Source organism: Chionomys nivalis, chromosome 4 (assembly GCF_950005125.1).
Source record: "Chionomys nivalis chromosome 4, mChiNiv1.1, whole genome shotgun sequence".
Taxonomy (NCBI): Eukaryota; Metazoa; Chordata; class Mammalia; order Rodentia; family Cricetidae; genus Chionomys; species Chionomys nivalis.
Window position 1 is genome coordinate 110,306,042 of NC_080089.1, and position 25,594 is coordinate 110,331,635.

The window sequence follows — 25,594 nt, forward strand, 5'->3', positions numbered from 1 at the left end:
TCCAAACAATTCAGTTCATGAGAGACAGGGGCATCCTACACACTCTGCTGCTGTATCGTGACTCAGATGTGGAGCAGCGGCCTTGAGTTCCAGAAACCCTCACCCACACTGGGCCTTCTGACCTGTAAGACCACAGAAGTCTTGACGCAACGGACGCCATCCACTCCAATTCAACAGCACTGAGAGGCAATACCGATTTTGCTCCCTTTTTTTCTGTGTTTGTGTGTATGTTTGTTTGTGACGGTGTTTCTTGCAGCCCAGGCTGGCCTTAAACTCACCACGTAGCCAAAGATGACCTTGAATTTCTGGTTCTGCCTCTACCTCCAAAGTTCTAGAATTGTAAGTGTGGGCCATCAGGCGTCACTTGTGTGGAGGATTCCAGGGTCTCATGCTTGCTGGGCAAGCACTGTACCAAGTTACATTCCCAGCCTGCTACCTCAGTCTGGAGAGGTTCTCCCACCCTCTGGACTACGTGGCCATCCTTTTGTCTTCTTTACAGACTTTTACCTCCTCATTTCTATCCATTTTCAGGCTATAGATGTCCCATCTGTGTTCCTAAAATGATACATGTGTGTCCTCGGTCCTGGTCCTGAGGATGAGGCCTTGGGAGGCAAGAGGCTTCTAAGGTCAAAGAGAGGGAGAGAGGAGACAGAAGGAAGCAACAGCTAGAGTGTGGTGGCACCTGCTTGCAATCCTAGCAGCAGGAAGACAGACAGACAGATCTCTGGAATATAATGGTAAAAATAAAACACTATAGGTCCCTGAGAGGTGGCAGCAGGCAGTGGGCTATGAGGGGCAGCGGGTCCCAGGCAGGGAGCTGTATGGCGGGTGAGAGACCTCAGCAGGTCAGCCGGTCCCACAAAGAGCCACTGCAGGTGAGAGACAGATGAATAAGCACACCATGCTGAGAAAGTGAGTATTTATTTAGTGGGTTATGGAAGGGAAGGGAAAAGGGGAGAGGGAGGGAGAAGGGGGATGAGGAGAGAGACAGAGACAGAGAGAGATGGAGGAGAGGAGAAGCTACCTCTTCAGGAGAGAGCCAGAAAAGAAGGGAGCTCAGGCTGGAAGCAGAAGGAAAATCCACTTGCCTTTGCAGAGGAGGGGGAAGTGGGCAGGGCTTGTCTCTTAAAGGGACAAGACAGACCATGACATAGAGCCCACAGACTGGCCAACCCAGCCTCCTCAGAAAGTTCTGACCCAGTGAGAGACCCTGTCTCAAAGAAAGAACAAGGCAGGGCCAGTGAGATGGCTCAGCAGGCAAAGACACTTGCTACCAGGCCTCAACCTGAGATTATTCTTTGGGACACGCGTGGTGGAAGGAGAGACTCAACTCTAGCAACGTGTCCTCTGACCTTTACGTGTGTGTGCCTTGGTACACTTGTGTGTGTGTACATATACACACACTTATTTTATTTTAAAAACTTTTAAGACTTCTTATTTTAAATTATGTGTGTGTGTGTATATATATATACATCTGTGTGTGAATGTGTGCATCTGAATGCATGTGCCCAAAGAGGCCAGAGAGGACTGGAGTTACAGGTAGTTGTGAACCCCTGAACTTTGTGCTTGTTGAGAACCAAACCTGGATGTTCTGCAAGAGCAGCAAGTGCTCTTAAATCCTGAACCACGTCTCCAGTCCCACTTTTAAAAAAAAAATTAAAAATTAAAGAACAGAAAGAATTAATTCTTAAAAGAAAGATGGCTGACCTAAGGAACACCTGAGGTTGGCCTCCAACTTCCACATGCATGGGCACATACGTGCGTTCTCCACACTTACATATGCATTATGCACACGAACACACTGAGCCAGGGGCTGGGGAACATCACTAGGCATCCCACAGCCATCTCACCCTTTTGGGTGGGAGGACACAAAATAGCATCTTAGAGTCTAAGCAAGCAGGTCTCTGAGCCACCACCCTCAGGGTCAAGTTGAAAGGGAACAGCACCCCTGAGGTCCCCTCACGGTGTTGGCTCAGAAGTAGTCAATGCGAGTTGACTTTGTGGATGGACCAGGGCCACCTTCAGGTTCAAGTGGACTGGGCACAGAATGGAGAGAGGAGGGAGGCTTCCCACCCCACCTAGAACACAGTGAGGAGAAAGCCTTGAGTAGCCAGCCCCATGACATCATCTGAAGCCACAGGGTAGACCAGGAGAAGTCTAAACATTTCCCAGGTCTCAAGACTGCAAAAGATCTGAGTAAGATGTGGCTCTGTGGGCTGTGGAGATGGCTCAGTTGGTAAAGCGCTCGGCATGCAAGCTGTAGAATCTGAGTTTCATCCCCAAAAAATAAAAAAGCCAGGTATCGTAGCCTGGCCCCTTATCCCCAGTAATGGGGAACCAGAGACAGGTGGATCCCGGGGACTCTCCAGCCAACCAGCCTGCTTGGCAAGCTCCAGGACTGTCTCAATAAACGACAGCAAAGATGGATGGAACCCTAGGCTGCCCTCCATCGTCCACATGCCTAGGCACACACAGGAGCATGCCCAAAATGGACCTGGGGAAGGCCCGCCTTTGAGAGTGGATCCATTCAGTGACTCAGCAGGTAGTGACATCGGCAAATGACAAAAGTCAAAGTCACCTTTCAAAACCACAAGGACTTTAGAGGATCATCAAGTTCCCACCTTCAGAAGGGCTGGAGGCACAAAAGAGAAACTGAGTTCAGCTGTAGACAGCAGTTTGGCACTGATACCCACACGTCTCCGGTCACACCTTTGGGTGGGAACCGCCCTCCTGCCAGCAGCAGCTGTCCTCTCTCTTCTGCTCGTCTTAACGGGTGTTTTCCTCAGCCCAAGTGAGCAGCCTCCCCACACACAGCGTTTCCCACACTATTTTGGTTGCGTGAACTCACGTGCTAATTGCTGATCCTGTCTATTGCTGTTTCTTTCTCGGGCTGAGCTTTGGGTTGGATGCTATTTTTGCAGGCCAGATTCCCTTGTATTTGTAAACATCTCTCTCCTTCTCTTTCTCCTTCTCGTTCTCCCTCTCTTCCCCTCCATAGCAACTCCTCGGTGGCCCTGAATTGGACAAATTTCATCATTGAGAACCCGCCAGGGATGGTGAATCTGCATTGTTAAAAATTTGCCTAAAGCCGGGCAATGGTGGCGCACGCCTTTAATCCCAGCACTCGGGAGGCAGAGGCAGGCAGATCTCTGTGAGTTTGAGACCAACCTGGTCTAGAAGAGCTAGTTCCAGGACAGGAACCAAAAGCTACAGAGAAACCCTGTCTCGAAAAAAAAAAATTGCCTAAATTTAGGGTCACCATGGAAACACAACTTTGGGTGTGTCTGTGAGGGTGTTTTCAGGGAGGCTTATCTGAGGAAGGAAGACCCCCTCACCCTGAATGTGGGCTGTACCTTCTCACGGCTGGAGTTCCAGACTGGGTAAGAAGGACTCAACGTTCATCCCTGGTTCCTGACTGCGGATGCCTGCGACCAGCTCCCGCATGCTGTGGTGTCTCCCCCGCCATGGTGGACTGCACCCTCAGTCTGCGAGAGACTATAAACCCTTCCTCGCTTGTGTCGGTTATTTTGACACAGCAAAAGAGAAGTAACCAACACAGTGTCCTATCCAGAAAACTTCAGAGTAGGCACACCCTCCTCTAGCTCCTAAAAAGATAGCTCCTCTGTTCCTCACACAGCTACTCCTTATATGCCTGTAGTGCCTGCTCTTGGGAGGCTGAGGCAGGAGGATCACCTCCAGTTCAAGAACAGAGTTAAGTGCAAGGTCAGCCTGAGTTGTTGCATCATTGAGAACCTGTCTCAAAAATCAAAACCAGGGGTTGATGAGATGGCTCAGCAGGGAAAGAGGCTTGCTGCAAAGACTGATGACCTGAGTTCGATTCCCAGTTCCCACATGGTTAAGGGAGAGAGTTGTCCTCTGACCTCTGCATGTGCTCCATGACACGGGTGTCCCTCAAAAAATAGATATAATTTAAATTTTTTAAAATTAAAAAAATAAGAAAATTTTAAAAATTAAAAAAAACAAAAACAGGTGTGTGCCGCACACTGCGCCCCCGTGTCTGCGCTCTGTGTGCTGGCACCCAGTTCGCGAGCTTCGGGCAAGGGGGCTGGAGGTTAAAATACACAGATACACACAGACAGAGAGACAGTGACACAGGTCATCCTTGAATTCCCCAAGAATGCCCCCTTTATTGTGTTCAGGGGCAGATTATATAGAGATAGCCACACCCAAGTCAAACCCACCAGAAACCACTCTCCTGCCATCAGGAACTCCTGAAGGTCTCGTGCTCAGAGCAGCTGTAGGCACTCAGATCAGGGGATTACAAGAAATTCAGGATCTGGGGTCTCACTGCTCCAACAGGCATGCACAACCCCAAAGCACAGCTGTCTTTTGGGGACGCCAGCAACCCAGAGGTGGCACCGGAGTTTGTGCCTGAGGCCACACTGCTCTGAGACAGCTGTCCCTTTGAACTGCAAGCACCGCTCCACCAAGCCGAGCCCAACTCCTAGTCACGCTCCTACTGTTGTTGGGATCCTGTTTCTCCATGTCGCCATCGTCAGCCAATGGCTCGTGGGCAATGGACACACCACTGATCTCTGGCAGAATTGTACCATGACTTTCTCTGGAGCTGTCCAACGTTGCTCCTTGCCATCAGCGAGTAAATGGCTGTAGTCTGTCCAGGTCTCCATGGTCCTGTCTGTCATCTTCAGCGTCCTGTCTCTGTGCCTGTTCTTCTGCCAGCTCTTCACCCTCACCAAGGGCAGCCACTTTTACATCACCAGATTCTTCCAAATCCTTGCTGGTCTTTGCGTGATGAGTGCAGCGGCCATCTACAGTGAGGCACAGAGAGTGGCAGGCCAACACTGAATACTCCTATGGCTTCGCCTACATCCTGGCCTGGGTGGCCTTTCCCCTGGCCCGCCTCAGTGGCATCGTCTTCGTAATCCTACGGAAACGTGAATGAGGGCCCGATGCACCATCCGTCTAGGCTCTGAGCGCGCATAGGGTACACGGGGAGGGAGGAAAGAAACTAGAAAACAAACCCAATAAACCAAAAGAGCTAACCCCAAAGCTCAACTCAAGTCAAACTAAACAGAACGCGGTTGAGTGGGGATTGCTGTCAATTTAAGATGTATATAATACCTATGGTTTATAAAACCTATTTATAACACTTTTTACATATATGTACATAGGATTGTTTGCTTTTTATGTTGACTGTCAGCCTCATGTTGAATCTTAAAGAACTTTACATCTTAACACTATAACCAAGCTCAGTATCTTTGTTTTTGTTTTTGTTTTTATCATTTGTTTTGCTCAGACATAAAAATCTCCCATGTGGCCCCTTTCATCTAAAATCAGATACCTCCCTCCCACTCAACCTCAAAGTGTGGGGACAAACCCCCAATGGCCAAAGAAAGGCCTTCACACTGTGGGTGACCTGGTGCATTTCGCAGAAATATCCACTGCCCGAATCGCTGTGTGGAGCCCTAAGCACTCACAGACGAAACGCCCTGACCAGAGCCCTCTGCAGAAACCTCCTGGTGGCTCTGGGACACTCGTCCTTGTAGGCAGAGTACCAGGGTCACACCTTTCAACGAGAAGTTGGAGACAAGGAGTCTGTGAAATGGTGCTATAGATTTACCATTCCTCGTTATTACTAATCACCTAAACCACTCACTGGAAACTCGATTAACAGTTTGATGACATAAAGTAGAATGGAGACCTGAATAATTGCGTGTGGTATAAACGGTTCGTAACTGCTTTCGTACCTAGCTAGGCTGTTGTTATTACTACAATAAATAAATCTCAAAGCCTCCATCACTCCCACAGTTTCCTCACGGTCGGAGTATCAGGACAAGCGTCTAGACCTCTGGGACTGTGAGTTCCCTGGCTTGCTGGGTCTAGAGTGTTCTGTGCCTCCAAGGACTGTCTGGCAATGACTTGTATTGGCCACCAATTGTAGATGTATATACGGTGCCCTTCTGATGCTACGACTCCAGACCTTTCTCTCTCTCTCTCTCTCTCTCTCTCTTTTTTTTTTTTTTGGCTTGCTTTTCCTGATTTTTTATTTACTAGTGTGGACTAGTAAATTATAAAAATACAAAAAGAAAAAAAAGAAAAAGTAAAAATAAATGAAAGAAAGAAAGAAAGAAAGAAAGAAAGAAAGAAAGAAAGAAAGAAAGAGAGAAAGAAAGAAAAAACAGCTCGGCAAGGGGGCGCACACCTTTAATCCCAGCACTTGAGAGGCAGAAGCTGGAAGATCTCTGAGTTCAATGCCATTCTACTCTACATAGTGGCAGGACAGCTGGGGGTACATAGAGAAACACTGTCTCAAAACAAAACAAAACTGCTGGCTACTAACTGGGAAGGGCTCTGCTGAAGGCACATGAGAGACCAGAGACCTTGTGTGGAGATGGGATCCTTTCTGTTGTCCAGAACCAGCTACAGGGGAGATCCTGGCTCTGTGTCTTCCCCCTTTCTGTGTTAACTTTTCTTTTCTTTTTTTCTTTTTGGGTTTTGAGACAGGGTTTCTCTGTGTAGCTTCAGAGACTAGAAATTGGTCTGTAGACCAGGCTAGCCTCGAACTCATAGAGATCTGCCTGCCTCTGCCTGCCGAGTGCTGGGATTAAAGGCGTGCGCCACCACCGTCTGGCCTGTGTTAACTTTTCTATCTTCCTCCAATGCCCTGAGGAGCAGCCTTGAAATTCCTTAGACTATGTAATGTTACTTTTCTCTTGGGGACAAAAAGGCACAGCTTGCAGCTGGAGACGTGGCTCCAAGGTAGCGTGCTGGTCTAGCTCCTAACTCCTGGGTTTACAGGTGTATACCACCATCCTAACCCCAGCTTGCCTATTTTGAGCGTGTGATATAAAAGTGTTGGCAAATGTGTGTGTATACCCACATCTCCCGTATGCAATGAAATGCAGCAAGATTCTATTGAGCACTGTTAGAAGTTTTTTTCAATAGGTTGTTTTTCCTGTTTTATGATTTCGCGTGGACATATGATTATGCAAAGACCCGTGCACTCTGCTTCCTTTTGTGTCTTCTGAGCCACGTGAGGATGCAGCTCAGGATAGAGGGTCTGTCTATAGGCATGAGATCCTTACTTCAACAAATAAGTTTGGACCTGATTAATCAGGCGTGGTGGATGGCACCTGTAATCTCAGCATGTGGGAGGCTGGGGTAGCAGGGTCTTGAGTTCAAGGCTAGCCTTATCCATTAGTGAGACGCTGTCTGAAAAAATAAAAATCGGGAATTTATGGCTTTTGAATTTATTCTTCTTGATGTTATTTTACAACTTCCCAGAGGTGAAACTACAGACTCTCAGCTCTCACACTTCTGCTCATATCAAAAGTCTCGATGAAGTAACTTTTTTACCCAAAACCCGCCTCTGCTTCTGGAACAACTGGGTCACTCTTTGAACCGGGTCACATAAAGTTTTATTAGAAACACACTTGGGGGATTTTGGAACTAGAGGTCCGCGTCTCTTTATACTTAAAGCGAAACTGGGCTTACTAGAGCAGAGGCCTTAGGCAGACAGAGGAAGCGCATTCACAAGGTGAAAAACAACCAGCCAGTGTTTCTTTCGCCCGTTTCACTACACCTGGACTTGGTGGCTACTGCCGGTGGAGTTAAATACATGGTTACAATATTGTTTCCCTGATCCTCAATTTATTTATTTGCTTGTTTAATTTCTATCATCCCATGTAGCCCAGGCTGGCCTTGAACTCAATGTTGTAGGTGCCTATGAACTTGAACTCCTGATCACTGGGCCAGTGAGATGGCTCTGTTGGTAAAGTTGTGCTGCCAAACCTGATGGCCTGAAATTGATACTTGGGACATGGTAGAAGCAGAGAACTGACTTCTGCAAATTATCCTCTGAATTCCACACACATGCCATGCACAGACAGACAGACAGACACACACACACAACAAGTAAATGTAACTGAAGTTTTGCCTTACTGTTTTACACTGACTCCCCTGCCTCCAGCTCCCCAGTGTTGAGCCTCACAGGCTGTGCCCCGTGCCCCTTTTACGTAGCAAACCCAGGGCTTCACTGGTGCCAGTCAAGACCCTGCCAGCTAAGCTGCATCCCCAGGCCGCTGAACCCCAATTCTGGAAATCATTAAAGTGACCCTATCTCCTTTTTGAAAGTCTGAAATGAGTCTCAGCTTGTGAAAGTACTAGGTGGATTTCTGGGGCTCCGAAGGGGGAATTTGGAACTGTCAGAAACGTTTAAGCAGTAAACTGTTGTGGGTCGGGGAAGCGGCTAAGCCTGCGTTCGACCCCAGGACCCAGCAGAGGGAGGAGAGATGGAACTCCTGTGAGTCACCCTCGGATTGTCAGCGCACAGTGGCAAGTGTGTGCTGCCACACCCACTAGATCATAATAAATGTGAGTTTTAAAAAACAAATGAAGTGCTGTACAAAAAGGGGTTCATTTTGTTGAGGGAAGATTGCAGAATGGGCAGTCGCTGGCAAGCTGCGTCAGACGGCAGAGTCCGGCAGATGGCAAACAGTCGTGAGGAAAATACCTCAGGGTTTAGGCAGGTCACCAGGGTCCTGAAGAGTGCAGGAGCAAGGATCAGGTGTGGCAGATGTTTAGGGGTGATGAAGGAAGGATGCCCTGGTGCAAGGACCAGGTGATGCTTGGTGTCGTGTTTGGCCTTCACCTCCCTGGAAACAGCCTGAGACTCTGAAAGCAGCACACAGGGAACCACACGACACCCCTCTCGGAAACACCTGTATGGGCATGAGTGGCACCAGTTTGGGCAGTAAGAAAGGCTCACCATGGCCGGGTGGTGGTGGCGCACGCCTTTAATACCAGCACTCGGGAGACAGAGGCAGGTGGATCTCTGGGAGTTCGAGACCAGCCTGGTCTACAAGAGCTAGTTCCAGGACAGGCTCCAAAGCTACAGAGAAACCCAGTCTCAAAAAAACAAAAACATGAAATAAAATATACCAAAGAAAAAAAGAAAGGAAGGCTCACCATGACGGGGTACAACAGCAGCCTCAGATAAACTTAGGGGAGCTCAAGAGTTGCTGGGATCCTTCAGAGCTGTCCCAAAGCTGAGTGAGGAGAAAATGCTGCTTGCCTCCATTCATAATGCGGTCACTAGATATAAACTGTCCCCAGAAGATGACCATTCCTGAATAAATAGTGGCTGAACTGTCAGCTGTCAATCTCCTAATAAGTAGTAGAGGAAATGCTTCTGTCCTGAGCTAGAGTGGAGTGGACAGGGATGGAGTGGACAGGGATGGGGTGGACAGGGGTGAAGTGAGTGGGGATGGGGTGGACAGGGGTGGAGTGGACAGGGATGGGGTGGACGGGGATGGGGTGGACAGGGGTGGAGTGGACGGGGATGGGGTGGACGGGGATGGGGTGGACAGGGGTGGAGTGGACGGGGATGGGGTGGATGGGGATGGGGTGGACAGGGGTGGAGTAGACGGGGATGGGGTGGATGGGGATGGAGTGGTCAGGGGTGGAGTGGACAGGGGTGGAGTGGACGGGGATGGGGGGTGGACGGGGTGGAGTGGTCAGGGGTGGAGTGGACGAGGGTGGAGTAGACAGGGGTAGAGAGGACAGGGATGGGGTGGATAGGGGTGGAGTGGACGGGGTAGAGTGGACGAGGGTGGAGTGGACAAGGGTGGAATGGATGGGGGTGGAGTGGACAAGGGTGGAGTGGACGAGGGTGGAGTGAACAGGCTGCTGTCCCATCTTTGAGGCCACTGCAGGATGGTAACTCCACACAGCTGCCTCCTTTGTGAGTGAGTGGAGACAAGAGGAGATCCCACCACAGTAGAAGGATGGGAGCCATGGACCACAATGCAGCATTGCTCGGTCTTCTATGTGCTGGGGACAGGCAGCAGATCCTTTACCAGTCACCACGCTTCTGTGTCACGATGCTAAAATGAGCAAAGCTCTGCCAGGAAACAGGAGGCAGCCGCCGGCTGAGAAACTCCCACACCCTCTGTACAAGCTTGGAACATGCTTGGCATGAGTCCTCTTACCAATTTCTTTCAATCATCTAGAAATACATTTCACGGGCAAGGCGGTAGTGGCACATGCGTTTAATCCCAGCCCTTGGGAGGCAGAGGCAGGCAGATCTCTGTGAGTTCGAGGCCAGCCTGGTCTACAAGAGGGAGTACCAGGATAGCCAGGGCTATACAAAGAAACCTTGTCTCGGGAAAAAAAAAAAATACATTTCATGGCCCAGATGGGGAAACTGGAGCTAAAGGGAACAGCAGCAACATGCTCAGGCTCGCCATGGAGAAGGGGAGCCTAACACACTAGGAGCTAATTTTCTCTGTGTGTGTGTGTGTGTGTGTGTGAAGGTGGGTGTGTAGCAGATGTGTTCACGCGTGTATGGATGTAGAGGGCAGTGTCAGGTGTCTTCATGAATGTCTCTCCTCCACGTGTGTGTGTGTGTGTTTTGTTTTTTTGGGAGATGGGGCCTCCCCCTGGCCCTGGAGCTCGCAGATCCTGCTAGACTGTCTGGGCAGCAAGTCTCCTGCAGTCTCTGCTGCCACCACTTTGGGATGACAAGTACACGCCACCATGCCTGGCTTCTTAAAAACTATCAGAGTTCTAGGGATGCCACTTGGGTCTTTGTGCACTGCAAGCGTTTTACCACCTATTAGCCACCTTAGGGCCAAAGTTTCCTCTTTTTGTTTGTTTTTGACGTTGCTCTTTTATACTTGGCTTCTTTGTGTAGCCCTGACTGTCCTGGAACTAGATTTGTAAACCACGTTGTCCTTGAACTCACAGATCTGCCTGCTTCTGTCTCCCTGCCTCCCGAGTACTAAGGTTAAAGACTTGTGCTACCTCTGCACAGCAAGTCAAAGCTTTCTTTTTTTTTTTTTTTTTTTTTCGGTTTTTCGAGACAGGGTTTCTCTGTGGTTTTGGAGCCTGTCCTGGAACTAGCTCTTGTAGACCAGACTGGTCTCGAACTCACAGAGATCCACCTGCCTCTGCCTCCCAAGTGCTGGGATTAAAGGCGTGCGCCACCACCGCCCGGCTAAGTCAAAGCTTTCTAAGAAAACAAATAAGAGCTACTCCTAAACCAGGCAATGGTGGCGCACACTTTTGATCCCAGGACTTGGGACGCAGAGGCAGGCAGATCTCTGAATTTGAGGCCAGCCTGGACTACAGAGGGAGTGAACAGCCTGGTCTACAGAGGGAGTTCCAGGATAGCCAGGGCTACATAGAGAGACCTTGCCTAGAAAAAAACAAAAGGAGAAAAGAAAAGTCTGGACAAAACCTATATACCCTTCTCCTGCTATCTTTTAGATAGGTGCGGGATGCAAGTACATGTTTATGAGGAACAGTGAGAATCCAGCACATGACTACAGTGTGTAATGGATCATATCTGAGGAGGCAAAGACTGATTGCTGCATGTCATTTCCTAGAGGGAGAAAGCAAAATTTCACACCTATATACACACAAAGTCAGGAGCCGCTCCAACCTCTGTGTCCTCACCTCCCAGTGCACAACACAAGGGCTCCTCTTGGCCCAACTGGGCTCTTAGCTTTCCATTTCTCTCTGTCTCTCTCTGTCTCTCTCCTCTGTCTCTCTCTCTCGTGTGTGTGTGTGTCTATGCATGCACACATGTACACACATGTGCCATGGCACAGATAAGGAGGTTAGAGAACACCTTTTGGGAATCAGTTCTTCTTTCCACCATGTGGATCCCAGAGATTAAACTCAGGTCACCAAGCTCAGTGGCAAGCTCCTTTGCCAGTTGCGCCATCTTGCCAGCCCCCACGTGGAGAATTTAACAGTTAACTCATCCATTCTTCTCTTGGACTTACAGCACGTGGCTAAACCTCTGGTGGACCAAGAACTCCAACTCCCACCCACCCCAGAAGCGCGCACAGAGACACGGCCAGGAGCGGAGGCTTAGTGCAGCTGAATACGCGACTTTATTTTGTTTTCCATAAAGTTCTCAAATTTTCCTCTTGAAGCCACTCTTCAGAAAATAAACTTCTAGAAATGTGTTCTTTATAAAGGCAGCAAGTGCTACAATGTGCACACTTAACAGACGCATTTTAACCCAGTATCTCTCCAGATTGGCTCTTATTTTGGGAGGGATCTGCTCTCACAAGCTTTTTGGAGTTTTCGCTCAATTCTGAGCAGTTAAACTATGGAGCTGGATGTGAGGCTCACATCTATAATCCCAGTACATGAGGACTGGGAAAAGTCAGAGCCAGCTTGGCTACACACTGAATCCTAGGGCAGGTTATGCTCCCGGTGAGGCTGTCTAAAAAACAAAACAAGGGGCTGGAGAGATGGCTCAGCAGTTAAGAGCACTGCCTGTTCTTCCAGAGGTCCTGAGTTCAATTCCCAGCATCTATAGGACAGCTCACAGGCATCTGTAACTCCAGTTCCAGGGGGTCCAACACCCTCTTCTGGCCTCTGCAGGCACCAGGTACACATGTGGTACACAGATATACATGCAGGCACACACCATACATGTAAAGTAACTGGGAAGACTTTAAATTACTTGAGTAAAAACAGACTTAGCAAATTATCTTAATGATGTAACATGATAAATTATTAAAATATTATAAGAGTAACTGTTCTAACCCCAGCTGTCCTGGAATTCACTCTGTAAACCAGGCTGGACTCAAACTTGGAGCTCGCCTTCCTTTGCCTCCTGAGATCTGGGATTAAAGGAGTGTGCTACCACCGCCCAGCACAACTTTATAATTTAATAGCTATTTTAACACCCACTAGTAATGACTTTTTTTGTTTTTGTTTTTTTGAGACAGGGTTTTTCTGTAGCTTTGGAGCCTGTCCTGGGAACTAGCTCTTGTACACCAGGCTGGCCTCATACTCAAAGATGAGCCTGCTTTTCCCTCCTGAGTGTTGGGATTAAAGGCGTGCGCCACCACCTCCCAGCTCAATAATGACTTTTTTATCCTTATCTCAATAGATATTGTCATACTTTATTAATATACCATCTTCTTTCCTTCCTTTTTGTTGCTACAAAGTGTCACTATGTAGCTTTGAGAGACCTGGAACTCGCTCTGTAGACCAGGCTGGGTTCACATTCACAGAGATCCACCTGCCTCTGCCTCCCAAGTACTGGGATTAAAGGTGTGCGCTACCACCACCTGGCTCATAAAGCTCATGGGTTTTGGTTTTTGTTAATGTTTTTGTTTTTCAAAACAGGGTTTCTCCGTATAGCCTTGGCTATCCTGGAACTAAATTCATACACCAGGCTGTCCTCAAACTTGGAGATCCTCCTGCCTCTACCTCCCAATTGCTGGGATAAAAAACACTTGCCACCATGATCACATTTAAAAAGAGAGAGAGAGAGGGGAGAGAGAAAGAGAGAGAGAGAGAGAGAGAGAGAGAGAGAGAGAGAGAGAGAGAGAGAGAGAGAGATGAATTTATGGTACTCAGAAGAGCCTTTCAGAGCTAAACATTGGGGTTTTGCTTGGATCTGGTTTTGGTATTATCCAGGTAATCCTTGAATCTAAAATCCCTTGGTCTCAGCCACAGAGCAGTTAAGATTACAAGGGCATTTCACCCCCTACCCTGATTTGAATAACCACCACCTGTCATAATTAAAACATATATCAGTGCCAGGCGTGGTGGTGCACGCCTTTAATCCCAGCACTCGGGAGGCAAAGGCAGGCGAATCTCTGTGAGTTCTAAAAGCCGGGCGGTGGTGGCACACGCCTTTAATCCCAGCAACTCGGGAGGCAGAGGCAGGCGGATCTCTGGAGTTCGAGACCAGCCTGGTCTACAAGAGCTAGTTCCGGGACAGGCACCAAAGCTACAGAGAAACCCTGTCTCGAAAACCCCCCCGCCAAAAAAAAGAATCTCTGTGAGTTCGAAGTCAGCCAAAGATACACAGAGAAACCCTGTCTTGAAAAAACAAAAACAAATATATATATTTGCATATATATATGCAAGCTAAGCTGCATGTGGATTTTAACAGGTATGCTCTAAATGCCTGTTTCAAGTGGAGACAGGATCATCTGAATGCCTCATCACCTTCATGTATAGCCAGGCATCAATGAACAACCCTCTATAGCAAAAGAACCATGACCTAAAATCCTTATTTCTCTATACATCTGTCTTCATGGAGTACCACTGGAAAAACACCAGGACAACAGCAAGCCAAAGTCATCAAGACAGTTCTACAAAAACTGGAGATTCATTCAAAGGCTCATTTCCACGGCGGAAGAGTGATTTCCTCCACCCATCAGGGCTCTGGATCTCTCTGGAGAGTCCCCTAGCGGGGGAGGCTGGGAAGAGGGGAGGTGTCTTCAGTGCAATCTACAAGCCCACTGAAACTGGACAGGCCTCCCCAGGTTCCCCTCTCCCTGTAGGCAGACCTGGTGTGTGAACAAACTCAGACAGCTAAACACATTTTGGACTGCACTTCTCCAAGGAAAGAGGAAGAGCCAGCTGCAGAGTGAGAAGCCAGCCCTCCATGAGTTTTGCTTGTTTGCTTTCCTCAGACACCTGCTCGGGGCACCCTTGCTGAAAACAAGGTGGGCTAGCGCTGGCTGTGGAGAGCTTGTTAATGTCATGATACCCCGTTCACGTGGTTACAAAGCGTCCCGGAGGTCATGATCCACAGTGGACTGCGTGTAAGAGGAGCTGGGGGTGTTGGCTGAGTAGATCTGAAGGAAGTCACAGTATTGGCAGAGCACAAGAGGACCCCGGCATGTTCTGAAGAGCTGGGCGATGTACTTTCGGAATTTCTCCCCGAGAAAGAAGTAAATGACGGGGTTGAGGCAGCAGTGGATGAAGGCCAGGGTCTCTGTGACCTGGATGGCGTAGTCTAGGTGCCTCTCCAAGCTGCAGTACTGAAGGACCTCAAGCTCCATCAGGGTCTGCAGGAAAAGTACCACGTTGTACGGCGTCCAGAAGCCGAAGAAGAGGACCACCACAGCAAAGATCATCCTGACTGCCCTGCTCTTCTTCTCGTTCTTGCAATGCTGCAGGGTCCGAATGATCATGGAATAACAGAACAGCATGATCCCCAGCGGGATGACCAGCCCCAGGACGTTGATCTCCAGGGAGCTGAGGACCTTCCAGGTCGTCGAGTTGACTGAGTACTTGGTCTTGCAGTACGTGCGATTGTGCTCCGTGTAGCAAGTGCTGAACAAGAGGCCCGGAAGGGAGGCGAACACAGCCACTGACCACGTGACCAAGCTGGTGATGACCCCATAGGTCAGAGTCCTCGCTTTCAAGGAAAACACCGCGTGCACGATGGCCAGGTACCTATCGATGCTCACGAGCATGATGAAGAAGATGCCGCTGTAAAAGCCCACCAGGTACATCCATGACACAATCTTGCAGAGACCCAATCCAAAAACCCACTGGTCGGCGGCGTAGTAGGCCCAGAACGGGAGCGAAAGAACAAACAGCAGATCTGAGATGGCGAGGTTCAGCAGGTACACGTCGGTCATGGACTTGAGTCTCTTGTACTTGAGCAACACCAGAACTACAACGGAGTTTCCAAACAGACCCAACAGAAAGACCAAGGAATAAAGAGGAGGCAGGAAGAGCTCCCCAAAGGCCTTGATACCTTCCTTGGTGCAAGGTTTGGGAATGTTTTCGTCGTGGTAGTAACTATGGTACCCGTTTTCATCCTGGGAGGTGGTGTCTGCTACATCCGTGGGGTTCATCTTCGGGATCTCTGGGCTCCAGGTACAAGCAGAAGAAGCCAATGAAAAGAACAAATGAGATGCCTGGAAGAATGAAAAGAAATCAAAAGATTGCGTAATGCTAGGAACAGCTGTACATGATGCTGCCCCAAACTGTACACCCTGTCCAGAAGGGACTGCAAGGTCAGAGAAAATCACCTCCGCCTTGGGAGTCAGCCAGAAGCGTTCACCTCCTGGACTTCTCTCTCTCTGCTGGGAAGCTCATTTCCCTCAGGGATAGGTAAGGATTGGACTCCTCCCTCAAGGTGGTACAGTTTAAAATGTTCTCTGGCCAGTGGGATGTCCCAGCAGGTAAAGGCACTTGCCACTGAGGTGAAGGAGAGACCTGACTCTCAAGAAAGCTGTCTTCTGGCATAAATGCACCCCCCACACACATACACAATAAATGTAAAAGAATAAAAGGAAGCAGGGCACGGTGATGCTTGCTTTTAATTCCAGCACTCAGGAGGCAGAGACAGAGTTCTGTGAATTTGAGGTCAACCTTGTATACATAGAGGGTCCCAGGCCAGCCAGGGCTAGATAGATAGACCTTGTCTCAAAAATAAACAAGGAGCTAAAGGTGCTGGAGAGGTGACTTAGTGGTTAAGAATTCTGGTTGTGGCCGGGCGGTGGTGGCGCCCGCCTTTAATCCCAGCACTCGAGAGGCAGAGGCAGGTGGATCTCTGTGAGTTCGAGGCCAGCTTGGTCTACAGAGCTAGTTCCAGGACAGCCAGGGTTACATAGAAGAAACCCTTTCAAATAAGTAAACAAAGAATAAAAATGAGTAAGTAAATTGGTAGATACAGAGATTAAAACATTTTTTTGCAGTTATTCACACAAAATACTCACCTGAGCATGGCTGGAATAAGCGGCTTTCTGACCCAGGACCACCCCCCACTGCTTCCTGGTCTGTCTCTCTGGCACCCTGGCAGTCCCTACTAAATCCTTCTCATTTTGTTCAGGAATTCACATCTAATCCCTCCCCATTCTTCACTATTACATGCCTGAATCCTATAGTGCTCCTATGTATATGTCTTTGTGCCGTGTAAACATATGTGTACACATCTGTGGACATATGCAGTCATCTCTGCCTGCGTTTATGGGGCCAGAGGGTCTTTCTCTGTCGCGTTCCACCTTCTCTTTGTGAGACACAGTCTCATCTCTGAGCCCGAAGCTCTCTGTTCTGGGTAGACAGGCTGGTCAAGGAGCACCCAGGTTCCCATCTCCACCCTGCAAGGTTAGGGCTACAGGCACGCGCCACCACACCTGACTTTTGCTTACCTGCTGGAGATCTGAACTCAGGGCCTTGTGCCCACTGAACCACCTCCCTAGCCCCTGCCCTGGTGTTTCTCAACAGAGATTTTGTTCATTTGTTTTTCTTGGAAAGGCACATTGAAGACTTGCTGCATGGCAGGGTCTCCTGAGAGAAGTCTGTCGATGACTAAGAGCACTTCACTAGTGAAAATGGAAGGGAGAAACAACAGGAATGAGGATAGTCTCAGAAGAGCAAACAAAAACGGTCAGCCTGGCACAGTGGCTCCTACCAGCACTTGAGAGGTAGGGGCAGGAAGACCAGGAGTTCAAGGCCAGCCTCGGCCACACAGTGAGTTTGGGGCCAGCCTCGGCCACACAGTGAGTTTGGGGCCAGCCTACACTATATCAAACTCTCACAGACGAGTGAGGCAGAACTGACGGCTCAGCAAATGTAGACACTTGCCATCAAGCCCGAGTCTAATCTCCTGGGTCCACAAGGTAGAAGAAAACAGTCATCTGTAGCAGATCATTCTCTGCGCTCCACACAAGCACCCTGGCAAGTGTGTACACACAAATAAACATATACATACCATATATAAGTAAATGTAATCAAATAATCTCTTTTTAAATTTTTTGTCATTCATTTTAGTTATGTGTGTGTGGGTATGTGCACATGAATGCCGGTGCCCACAGGGGTCAGAGGTGTGAGACTCCCTTGGAGCTGGTGTGACAGGCAGTTGTGAGCCACCTCATGTGAGTGGTAGGAATTGAACTCAGGACCTCAGGAAGAGCAGTATGTGCTCTGAACCACTGAGCCATCTCCCCAGCCCTCAAATACATCTTAAAAGAAAAGTAATACATAAGTAAATAACTTGCTTACAGTTCTGTAATCCCACGTTGTGTGGCATTGCTTGACTTGTTAGTAGAAGCAGTAAAGTTAGCAATCCTAGGGAAAGTTTCGGGTTTGGGGGCAGAGCCAAGTCTACGCGAAAGCCTGGCTAAGGAAGCCTTGGGAGGCACGCAAGCAGGTAGAAAGTGTGAACACTCCAGGATATAGGCCAGCGAGCACCAACAAGAACAGAAGCCTGCATGTGGGGTTGGAGGAACGGCTCAGTGACTAAGATCACTTGCTGCTCTTGCAGAGGACCCAGGTTCAATTCCTAGCATCCACAAGGTGGCTCACAGTCAGCTATAACCCCAATTCCAGGTGATCCAAAGCTCTCATCTTATGACTTCCATGGCGCAGGCACACTTATGGGGTACTTACACATAGGCAGGGAAACACTCTCACATAGAAAATAAATCTTAAAAAATAAATAAACACCTGGATGTTGGACTGGAGCAGGCACCTGTTCGTGCTGCGCACACACCTGCAATCAGATAGCCACAGAGTTCACAAATGTCCCGTCTCCACTTACCTTGCTCTTTTGAGTGTGGTCCTGGAGGCGGTCTGTGAGGCAATGCCAGGATCCCTAAAGCAGCTCAGGTACTTTGAAGGGTTTGTGACTTCCTGTGACATACCAGCTCTTCCCTTACCCGTATGAGGCTTCGTAACAAAAGGAAGAAGTAAAAAGAAAAGAGAGAAAAAAACCCTGAGTGACTCATTTCCCCAAACTCAAAGGTAGGGTGGTATGGTTTGTTCTGTGGGAAGGAAGAAAAATGAAAAGAAAAGCTGGGTGCAGTGCGCATGCCTGTAATCCCAGTACTTTGGAGGGGGAGGCAGGAGGTTTAGGAGCCCAAGGTTATCCTTGGCTACATAGCACATTTAAGGCTAACCTGAGCTACATGCCTCAAAACAGAAGGGAAAGGAGGGAGGGAGAATGGGGAGGGAGGGAGGGAGAATGGGGAGGGAGGGAGGATAAAAAGAAAATATTCTAAAGCTTTTTTTTTTCATTTTTCTACTTTCAAAGCTTTTTAAATTTTAAAATGTAAGCCGGGCGGTGGTGGTGCATGCCTTTAATCCCAGCACTTGGGAGGCAGAGGCAGGCGGATCTCTGTGAGTTCGAGACCAGCCTGGTCTACAAGAGCTAGTTCCAGGACAAGCTCCAAAAACCACAGAGAAACCCTGTCTCGAAAAAAGAAAAAAAAAATTAAAATGTATTTTTGGTGACTTAGGGAGGTAGAGAATTGACAGTGTGATCAAGGTCCCCAGTGCCATACAGAGACTGCCGTTTAAAAAAAAAAAAGTACTGCCGGGCGGTGGTGGTGCACGCCTTTAATCCCAGCACTCGGGAGGCAGAGGCAGGCGGATCTCTGTGAGTTCGAGACCAGCCTGGTCTACAAGAGCTAGTTCCAGGACAGGCTCCAAAGCCACAGAGAAACCCTGTCTCGAAAAACCAAAAAAAAAAAAAAAGTACTGGGCGGTGATGGCACACGCCTTTAATCCCAGCACTAGGGAGGCAGAGGCAGGAGGTTCTTTGTGAGTTTGAGGCCAGGCTGGTCTCCAAGAGCTAGTTCCGAGACTATTATTTCCCTCTTGCAAATATGCAAGGCAAACAAGTCAAACCTGGAAAGCAGAGTCAGGTGGCCAGTGTCATCTACATAGTAAGTTCCAGGAGAGCTAGAGCTGCAGAGAGAGTTTATATTTCAAAAATAATAAATATATATGTATACATATATATTTAAATGCCAGACAGGCACTCGACTGTGTGATGCTCTCCAAATGACTTGGCCTAAATCCCCAGATACTTTCCAGATCTGCCATGGCCAGAGCAAGAAGCAGGGAGCGTCTCAGGGCAAAAGGCACTGATGCATATGTAGAGTAGGGGAAGTTGATCTAACTGTGTCTGTCTGACCTGGAAGGTGACTTTAATTTAATAAGGAGGCTGGTTGTCCTGGATAAGGGGTCGGGCTGTAGTGATAACTCTGATTCCAGAGGATCAGATGCCTCCTCCTGGCCTCTGCGAGCAGGTGCTACACAGATACGCATGGAGGCAAACTACCCATCCACGAAAGAAATAGACAGAAATGGTTGAGCCTGCCATGTCCCCCTTAGCCATTCCTGGGTCCCAGCTGCTGCTTCAGTGAACCGTGAGCTGCTCTTGAGACCAAGGGCCGCTTGCAGCCTTTGAGATGGAGCAGTTATTAGCCCAGAGGTAGCCAGCAGTCGGGGCGGTAAGTAAACCACAGTCCAGAGAACACTAGTCAGGCTCCAAGGCTCCATGACTGAGTGCACTGGCTGTACTTCCAGAGGACCTGGAATGGGTTCTCAGTACCCAAGTGTCTGTAACTCCAGTTCTACATGTGGTACACTTACATACATGCAGGCAAAACCCTCATATACGTACAATGAAAATAAATGATTTTTTTTTTTTCAGAGGCAGGGGTTCTGGAGTTTGAGACAAGGCCTCACCATGTAGCCTTGGCTACCCTAAAATTCATAGAGATCTGTCTTGCCTGCAGAAGCAATACAAGTACTGGGATTAAAGGCGTGTTCCCCTAAACCTGACGAAAACAAATCTTAAAAACCAACAGTAATCAGGACAGGCTCCAAAACCACAGAGAAACCCTGTCTCGGGGAAAAAAAAAAACAAAACCAGTAATAATAAATTAAAAATCAAAAATATGATTGAGGGCTGGAGAGATGGCTCAGTGGTTAAGAGCATTGCCTGCTCTTCCAAAGGTCCTGAGTTCAATTCCCAGCAACCACATGGTGGCTCACAATCATCTGTAATGAGGTCTGGTGCCCTCTTCTGGCCTGCAGGCATACACACAGACAGAATATTGTATACATAATAAATAAATAAATATTTAAAAATATGATTGAGCCAGCCTGGTCTACAAGAGCTAGTTCCAGGACAGGCTTCAAAACCACAGAGAAACCCTGTCTCGAAAAACCAAAAAAAAATAAAAATAAAAAAAAAAATAAAAAATAAAAATATGATTGAGTAGGTAACCAGGATGCATTTTGTGTACATGTATGAAATTTTTTTTCACTATGTCCAGACCACATGTGAAGAAATAGGAAACCACAGGGAAGAAGGCTCGTCCCAAGCCAGAGGGGCACACTTAGGCCTACGATTTTGCTCTTGACGTTTTCATAGCCGCTTTAGGCTTGATTTCCAAAAAAGGAGCCCATGGAAGGAATAAAACTCAATGAAAAGCCTGCCCAGACACCACCACGCCAGGCCTGTGTCCGGCATGGAGCTGTAGCGCCCCCTTGTGGACCAAGTCTGAATCAAACACCAAAGACTGAAAATAATTCGGGCTACCGGTGGGAGCAGCATATCGGAACTAGGAAGCCCACCCCATCAGGCCTCCTGGAGACCCTTGGGATTCTGCGGCGGAACCACAGTGGCTTAGTCCGGTGGCTAAACAGCCAGAAACAGCTAGAAGCGAGAGAAGTCGGCCAGGCAAGGCTGACAGAGCTAGAAAAGCAGGTTGGGAGGACTTCCAGGTGAGGTTAGTTAGTCGCCTGTTGATTGGCTAACCGGAGTAACTCAGCACAGGGGCTAACCCCAGCCATCTACACCTGGGGGATGGTGGGGGTGGGTGGCTGGGGGAAGGGCTGCTCACAGTGGCACCAGACCATGAGGACCTGCCTAAGGGAGAGATTTGGAAAGTGTTTTTTTTTTTTTTTTTGGAAAGTGTTTTTTGCTGCTGAGAGGGGAACTGACTGGATCAAGCCAGGGACTCAAAACTGAGTCCAGGCCGGGCGGTGGTGGCGCAGGCCTTTAATCCCAGCACTCGGGAGGCAGAGGCAGGCGGATCTTTGTGAGTTCGAGACCAGCCTGGTCTACAGGAGCTAGTTCCAGGACAGGCTCCAAAACCACAGAGAAACCCTGTCTCGAAAAAACCAAAAAAAAAAAAAAAAAAAAAAAAAAAAAAAAAAAAAAACTGAGTCCAAACTGGATGTGATGACACACGCCTATAATCTGACCCTTGGGAAGTAGAGACATGGGGGCGGGGGGTGGGGGACGACGACGACGTGAGTCCAAGGTCATCCTCAACCAGATATACTAATTCCAGCTAGTGAGATCCAGTCTCAAGAACAAAGACGACAAGCAAAAACAGAAACTTTGTAAATGAAAAGCTTAGTGAGTTGGATAAAATACATAATGAGAGGCGGGAGAGATGGCTCAGCTGTTAGCAACATTTACTGCCTTTAAGGACACAGGTTCGGTTCTCAGCACTCCCATGGTGGTTGCCAACCATTTGTAACTCTAGTTCCAGCAGGTCACCAGCCACACAGATGGTGCCAGCCACACATGCATGAACAACACGTGTCTGCATAGAATAAATCAATCTATTTTTTTTATTTGAAAGTTTTTTTTTATTTTACATACCAACCACAGTTCCCTCTCCCTCCCCTCCTCCGGCTTCCCGCCCCCATCTAATTTTTTAAACAGGTCGCTCTGACTGTGCTGGAACACAATATGTAGATCAAGCTGGCTTCAAACAGAGATCCTCCTGCCTCTGCTACCCAAGTGCTGAGAAGAAAAGCAGATGCCACCACTCCTGGCTTTAAGGTGGGGGGGGGGGATGAATATAATGAAAAGCAGACACCAGCTGTGGCGCTAAAGACTGGGAAAGTAGGGACAGCATGGGAGGGTTCTATCCCTGGAACAAAGTCATAGAGATTTCAGGGGAGAGTCAAGGCAACGCACTCAAAAAGTCAAATGACAGCATTCGCACTATTGGACAGATGCAACGAAGGCTGAGGATCACCGTGTCGCCTCAGCTAATCCTTGGATGGGGAAGGTGGAGACAGGGTGACAGATCTTTTTTGTTTGGTTAATTTCTGGTTTGTTTGTGTTTTTGAGGTTTCTCTGTGTAGCCCTGGCTGTCCTCAAACTCTCAGATCTCCCTCCCTCTGCCTCCCGAGCGCTGGGATGGGGACTGAGGCTCCTCTGCCCAGGTGGCTGCTGGGAGAAGCAGGAGCCGCAAGGGCTGCCGGGAGGCACAGGAAAGATGGCCTCCCTTTGCTCCGGGTCCCTTCATTTCCAGGGTGCTCCAGGGTCATGCTCTTCATTGAGCCGCATGGGCTTCGACCTGAGCTCTGAGAACTCTCCCGATGGGATGATCTGGGCATCATTCCAGATCACATCACCGAGAACTCAGCCCTTGCCCCCGGAGGAAGGCGTCTAGGGCCACTTACTGGATGTCCCTGAGCCTCCTTTGTGTGAGCTACAGAGGACTCTGGCCCACTCCTCACACGTTCCGCTCAGCTCTTCCCTGACAAAGGTTGGGTTGGTCCTTCAGCCCCAAATTGGCTGTAGAAACTATAGGGGCCAGCAGATGGCAGCATTTCCCACTTTTCAACGACGTCATTTAGGAAGTGGGTTTCAGTATTAAAGAGCTGGAACCAGAGTCCGATGTTGTGCCAAGCTTTTAATTCCAGCATTCCGGAGGCAGAGGTGGGCAAATCTCTGGGGGATTCAAATCCGGCCTGGTCTACCTAGTAAAACCCTATCTCAAGAACAAACTTTTGTTGTTGTTTTTGGGTTTGTTTGTTTTGGGTTTTTTTTTTTTTTTTTTCTTTTTAAAGACAGGGTTTCTCTGTAGCATTGGAGTCTGTCCTGGAACTCACTCTGTAGACCAGTCTGGCCTCGAATTCACAGAGATCCAGAGATCCGCCTGCCTCTGCCTCCCAAATGCTGAGATTAAAGGCGTGTGCCATCACTGCCGGGCAAGAAGTATTATGTATGTATGTATGTATGTATGTATGTATGTATGTATGTATGTATGTGAGGTAGCATGCACTAGCCATGGTTCATGTGTAGGGGTCAGAAGACAACTTCTGGGGGATCCTTCTCTCCTCTCACCATGTGCATCCAGAAATTAAATTTAGGTTGTCTGGCTTGGCAGCAGCACTTTTACCTACAGAGCCATCTTGCTGTCCTCTCTACTTTTCTTCACTGCTGTGGCAGCGCTCAGCGGTAAAGTACATGCCTAGCAGGCTCTGGTCTCTGGGTTCTATTCACACCAGGGAAAAAATCGTGCTCTGTATTTATGATCCATTTCCTCACCCTTCGTCTTTATCTCCTCAACTCCATGAATTCCTGGCTTCAGAGATGACTCAGCAGTTAAGAGCACTTGCTGTTCTTCCAGAGGACTTGGACTGGGCTCCAGCACCCATGATAGGGGACTCACAGCTGTGGCTAACTTCAGCTCTGGGGGGTGGTGTGTGTGTGTGTGTGTGTGTGTGTGTGTGTGTGTGTGTGTGTGTGATCCAATTCCCTCTTCTGGCCTCCATGACTTTTTCTTAAAGATGATTCCTGATAGGGAGGGTTCCCCCTGTACCCTCAGCACGGCAGGATCTTGAGTCAGAGCTACACAAGGATACCCTGTCTCAAGAACTTCCTAATGGAAGTTAAGTATGTAGGCTCCCTGCTGGTGAGGTCTCCATGACTGACACCTCAAGCCAGACCATTGTTCCACAGCCAGGCACCCCACATTGTCACTATGCCCACCACCCCCCACTTGGCAATGAAAGAGATGCCAGTAACCATCCTTTTCTTTTTTCCCCCTTTTTGGTTTTTTAAGACACTGTTTTTCTGTAGCTCTGGAGTCTGTCCTGGAACTTGCTCTGTAGACCAGTGTAGCTTTGAGCTCAGAGATCTACCTGTCTCTGCCTCCTGAGTACTGGGATTAAAGGTATGCGCCACCACCGCTCAGCTATGCTCAGATACCGGTGATCATCTTCAGAGAATGTTACAGATTGGAATGGATGCTTTTTTTGTTGTTGTTGTTTTTGTTTTTTTGAGACAGGGTTTCTCTGTGGTTTTGGAGCCTGTCCTGGAACTAGCTCTTGTAGACCAGGCTGGTCTCGAACTCACAGAGATCCGCCTGCCTCTGCCTCCCGAGTGCTGGGATTAAAGGCGTGTGCCACCACCGCCCAGCTGGAATGGATGAATTCTTTATCACAGCAAGCCAGGGCAGAGCTTAGTGGCTTGGGCCAAGTCTTGTTTGTGGTTTACTTAGAAGATAAGGTATTTAAACCCCAAATGAGATAGGTTTAACACATAGTCAGAGGCTACGGGACCTGAAAGCTGGGTTTATGCATTAAGGCCACAAGTGGGTAATATATTTACAGCGAGAATCTCCCTCGGTTCTGCAGAATGAGATAGATAGGTCAGGAACACAGCTGGAATCAAATCTTTTCTAGCCTAAGTCAAATCACTGACCTATGAATTAGAACAGAATCTTCCAACTGGATCTTCAACTACACCTGGTCCCTACCTGCTCTCAGGATCTCTCCAGGAGCTCCCCCACACACACACACTCCTGTCTGTGTCTCTCCTTCAGGCCTGCCTCTGCCTTTTCACCCACCACACTGGGCTCCTGTACCTGACACGGACCACCCTGTTCTGGAATTACTCCATACCTTGAAGCCAACATGCTTAGCAGTTTAAGCTCCAAAAAGCTTGCTCTTCAGAACCCTATGGGCTACTGGTGCCAAATGAGGGGCCCCAACCCCCATTGCTGTCATGCAATGAACTCATTTCATTCTTTCTAGGATCTTCTCTCCCAATCCAGTCTTCTCCAGGCCACAGCCTCAGTCCTCGGCTTGGATCCTCTGTGTTCTGGGCTAAGCTATGATTGGTGTCCTGGAGGATGGATGTGAAAACAGAGATGAGGAACAGCCATGTGAAAGTCTAAAATAAAACACTGTGTGTGGCCACTGGGATAAAGAATTGAAATAATAACAGATCTCTTGGGCTGGAGAGATGGCTCAGTGGTTAAGAGCACTATCTGTTCTTCCAGAGGTC

At 48.6% G+C, this 25,594-nt stretch overlaps 1 protein-coding gene and 1 pseudogene across 1 annotated transcript; one reads left to right on the top strand and one right to left on the bottom strand.

The window, feature by feature from the left end:
• Positions 1–4,629: 4,629 nt before the first annotated feature.
• Positions 4,630–4,924, top strand: LOC130873797 (peripheral myelin protein 22-like; annotated as a pseudogene).
• A 9,593-nt stretch (positions 4,925–14,517) lies between these two features.
• On the bottom strand, positions 14,518–15,611 carry Ccr4 (C-C motif chemokine receptor 4). Its single transcript, XM_057768764.1, has one exon. The coding sequence runs from the start codon at positions 15,609–15,611 to the stop codon at positions 14,526–14,528; it is 1,086 nt and encodes a 361-aa protein (XP_057624747.1). The 3' UTR covers positions 14,518–14,525.
• Positions 15,612–25,594: the final 9,983 nt, after the last annotated feature.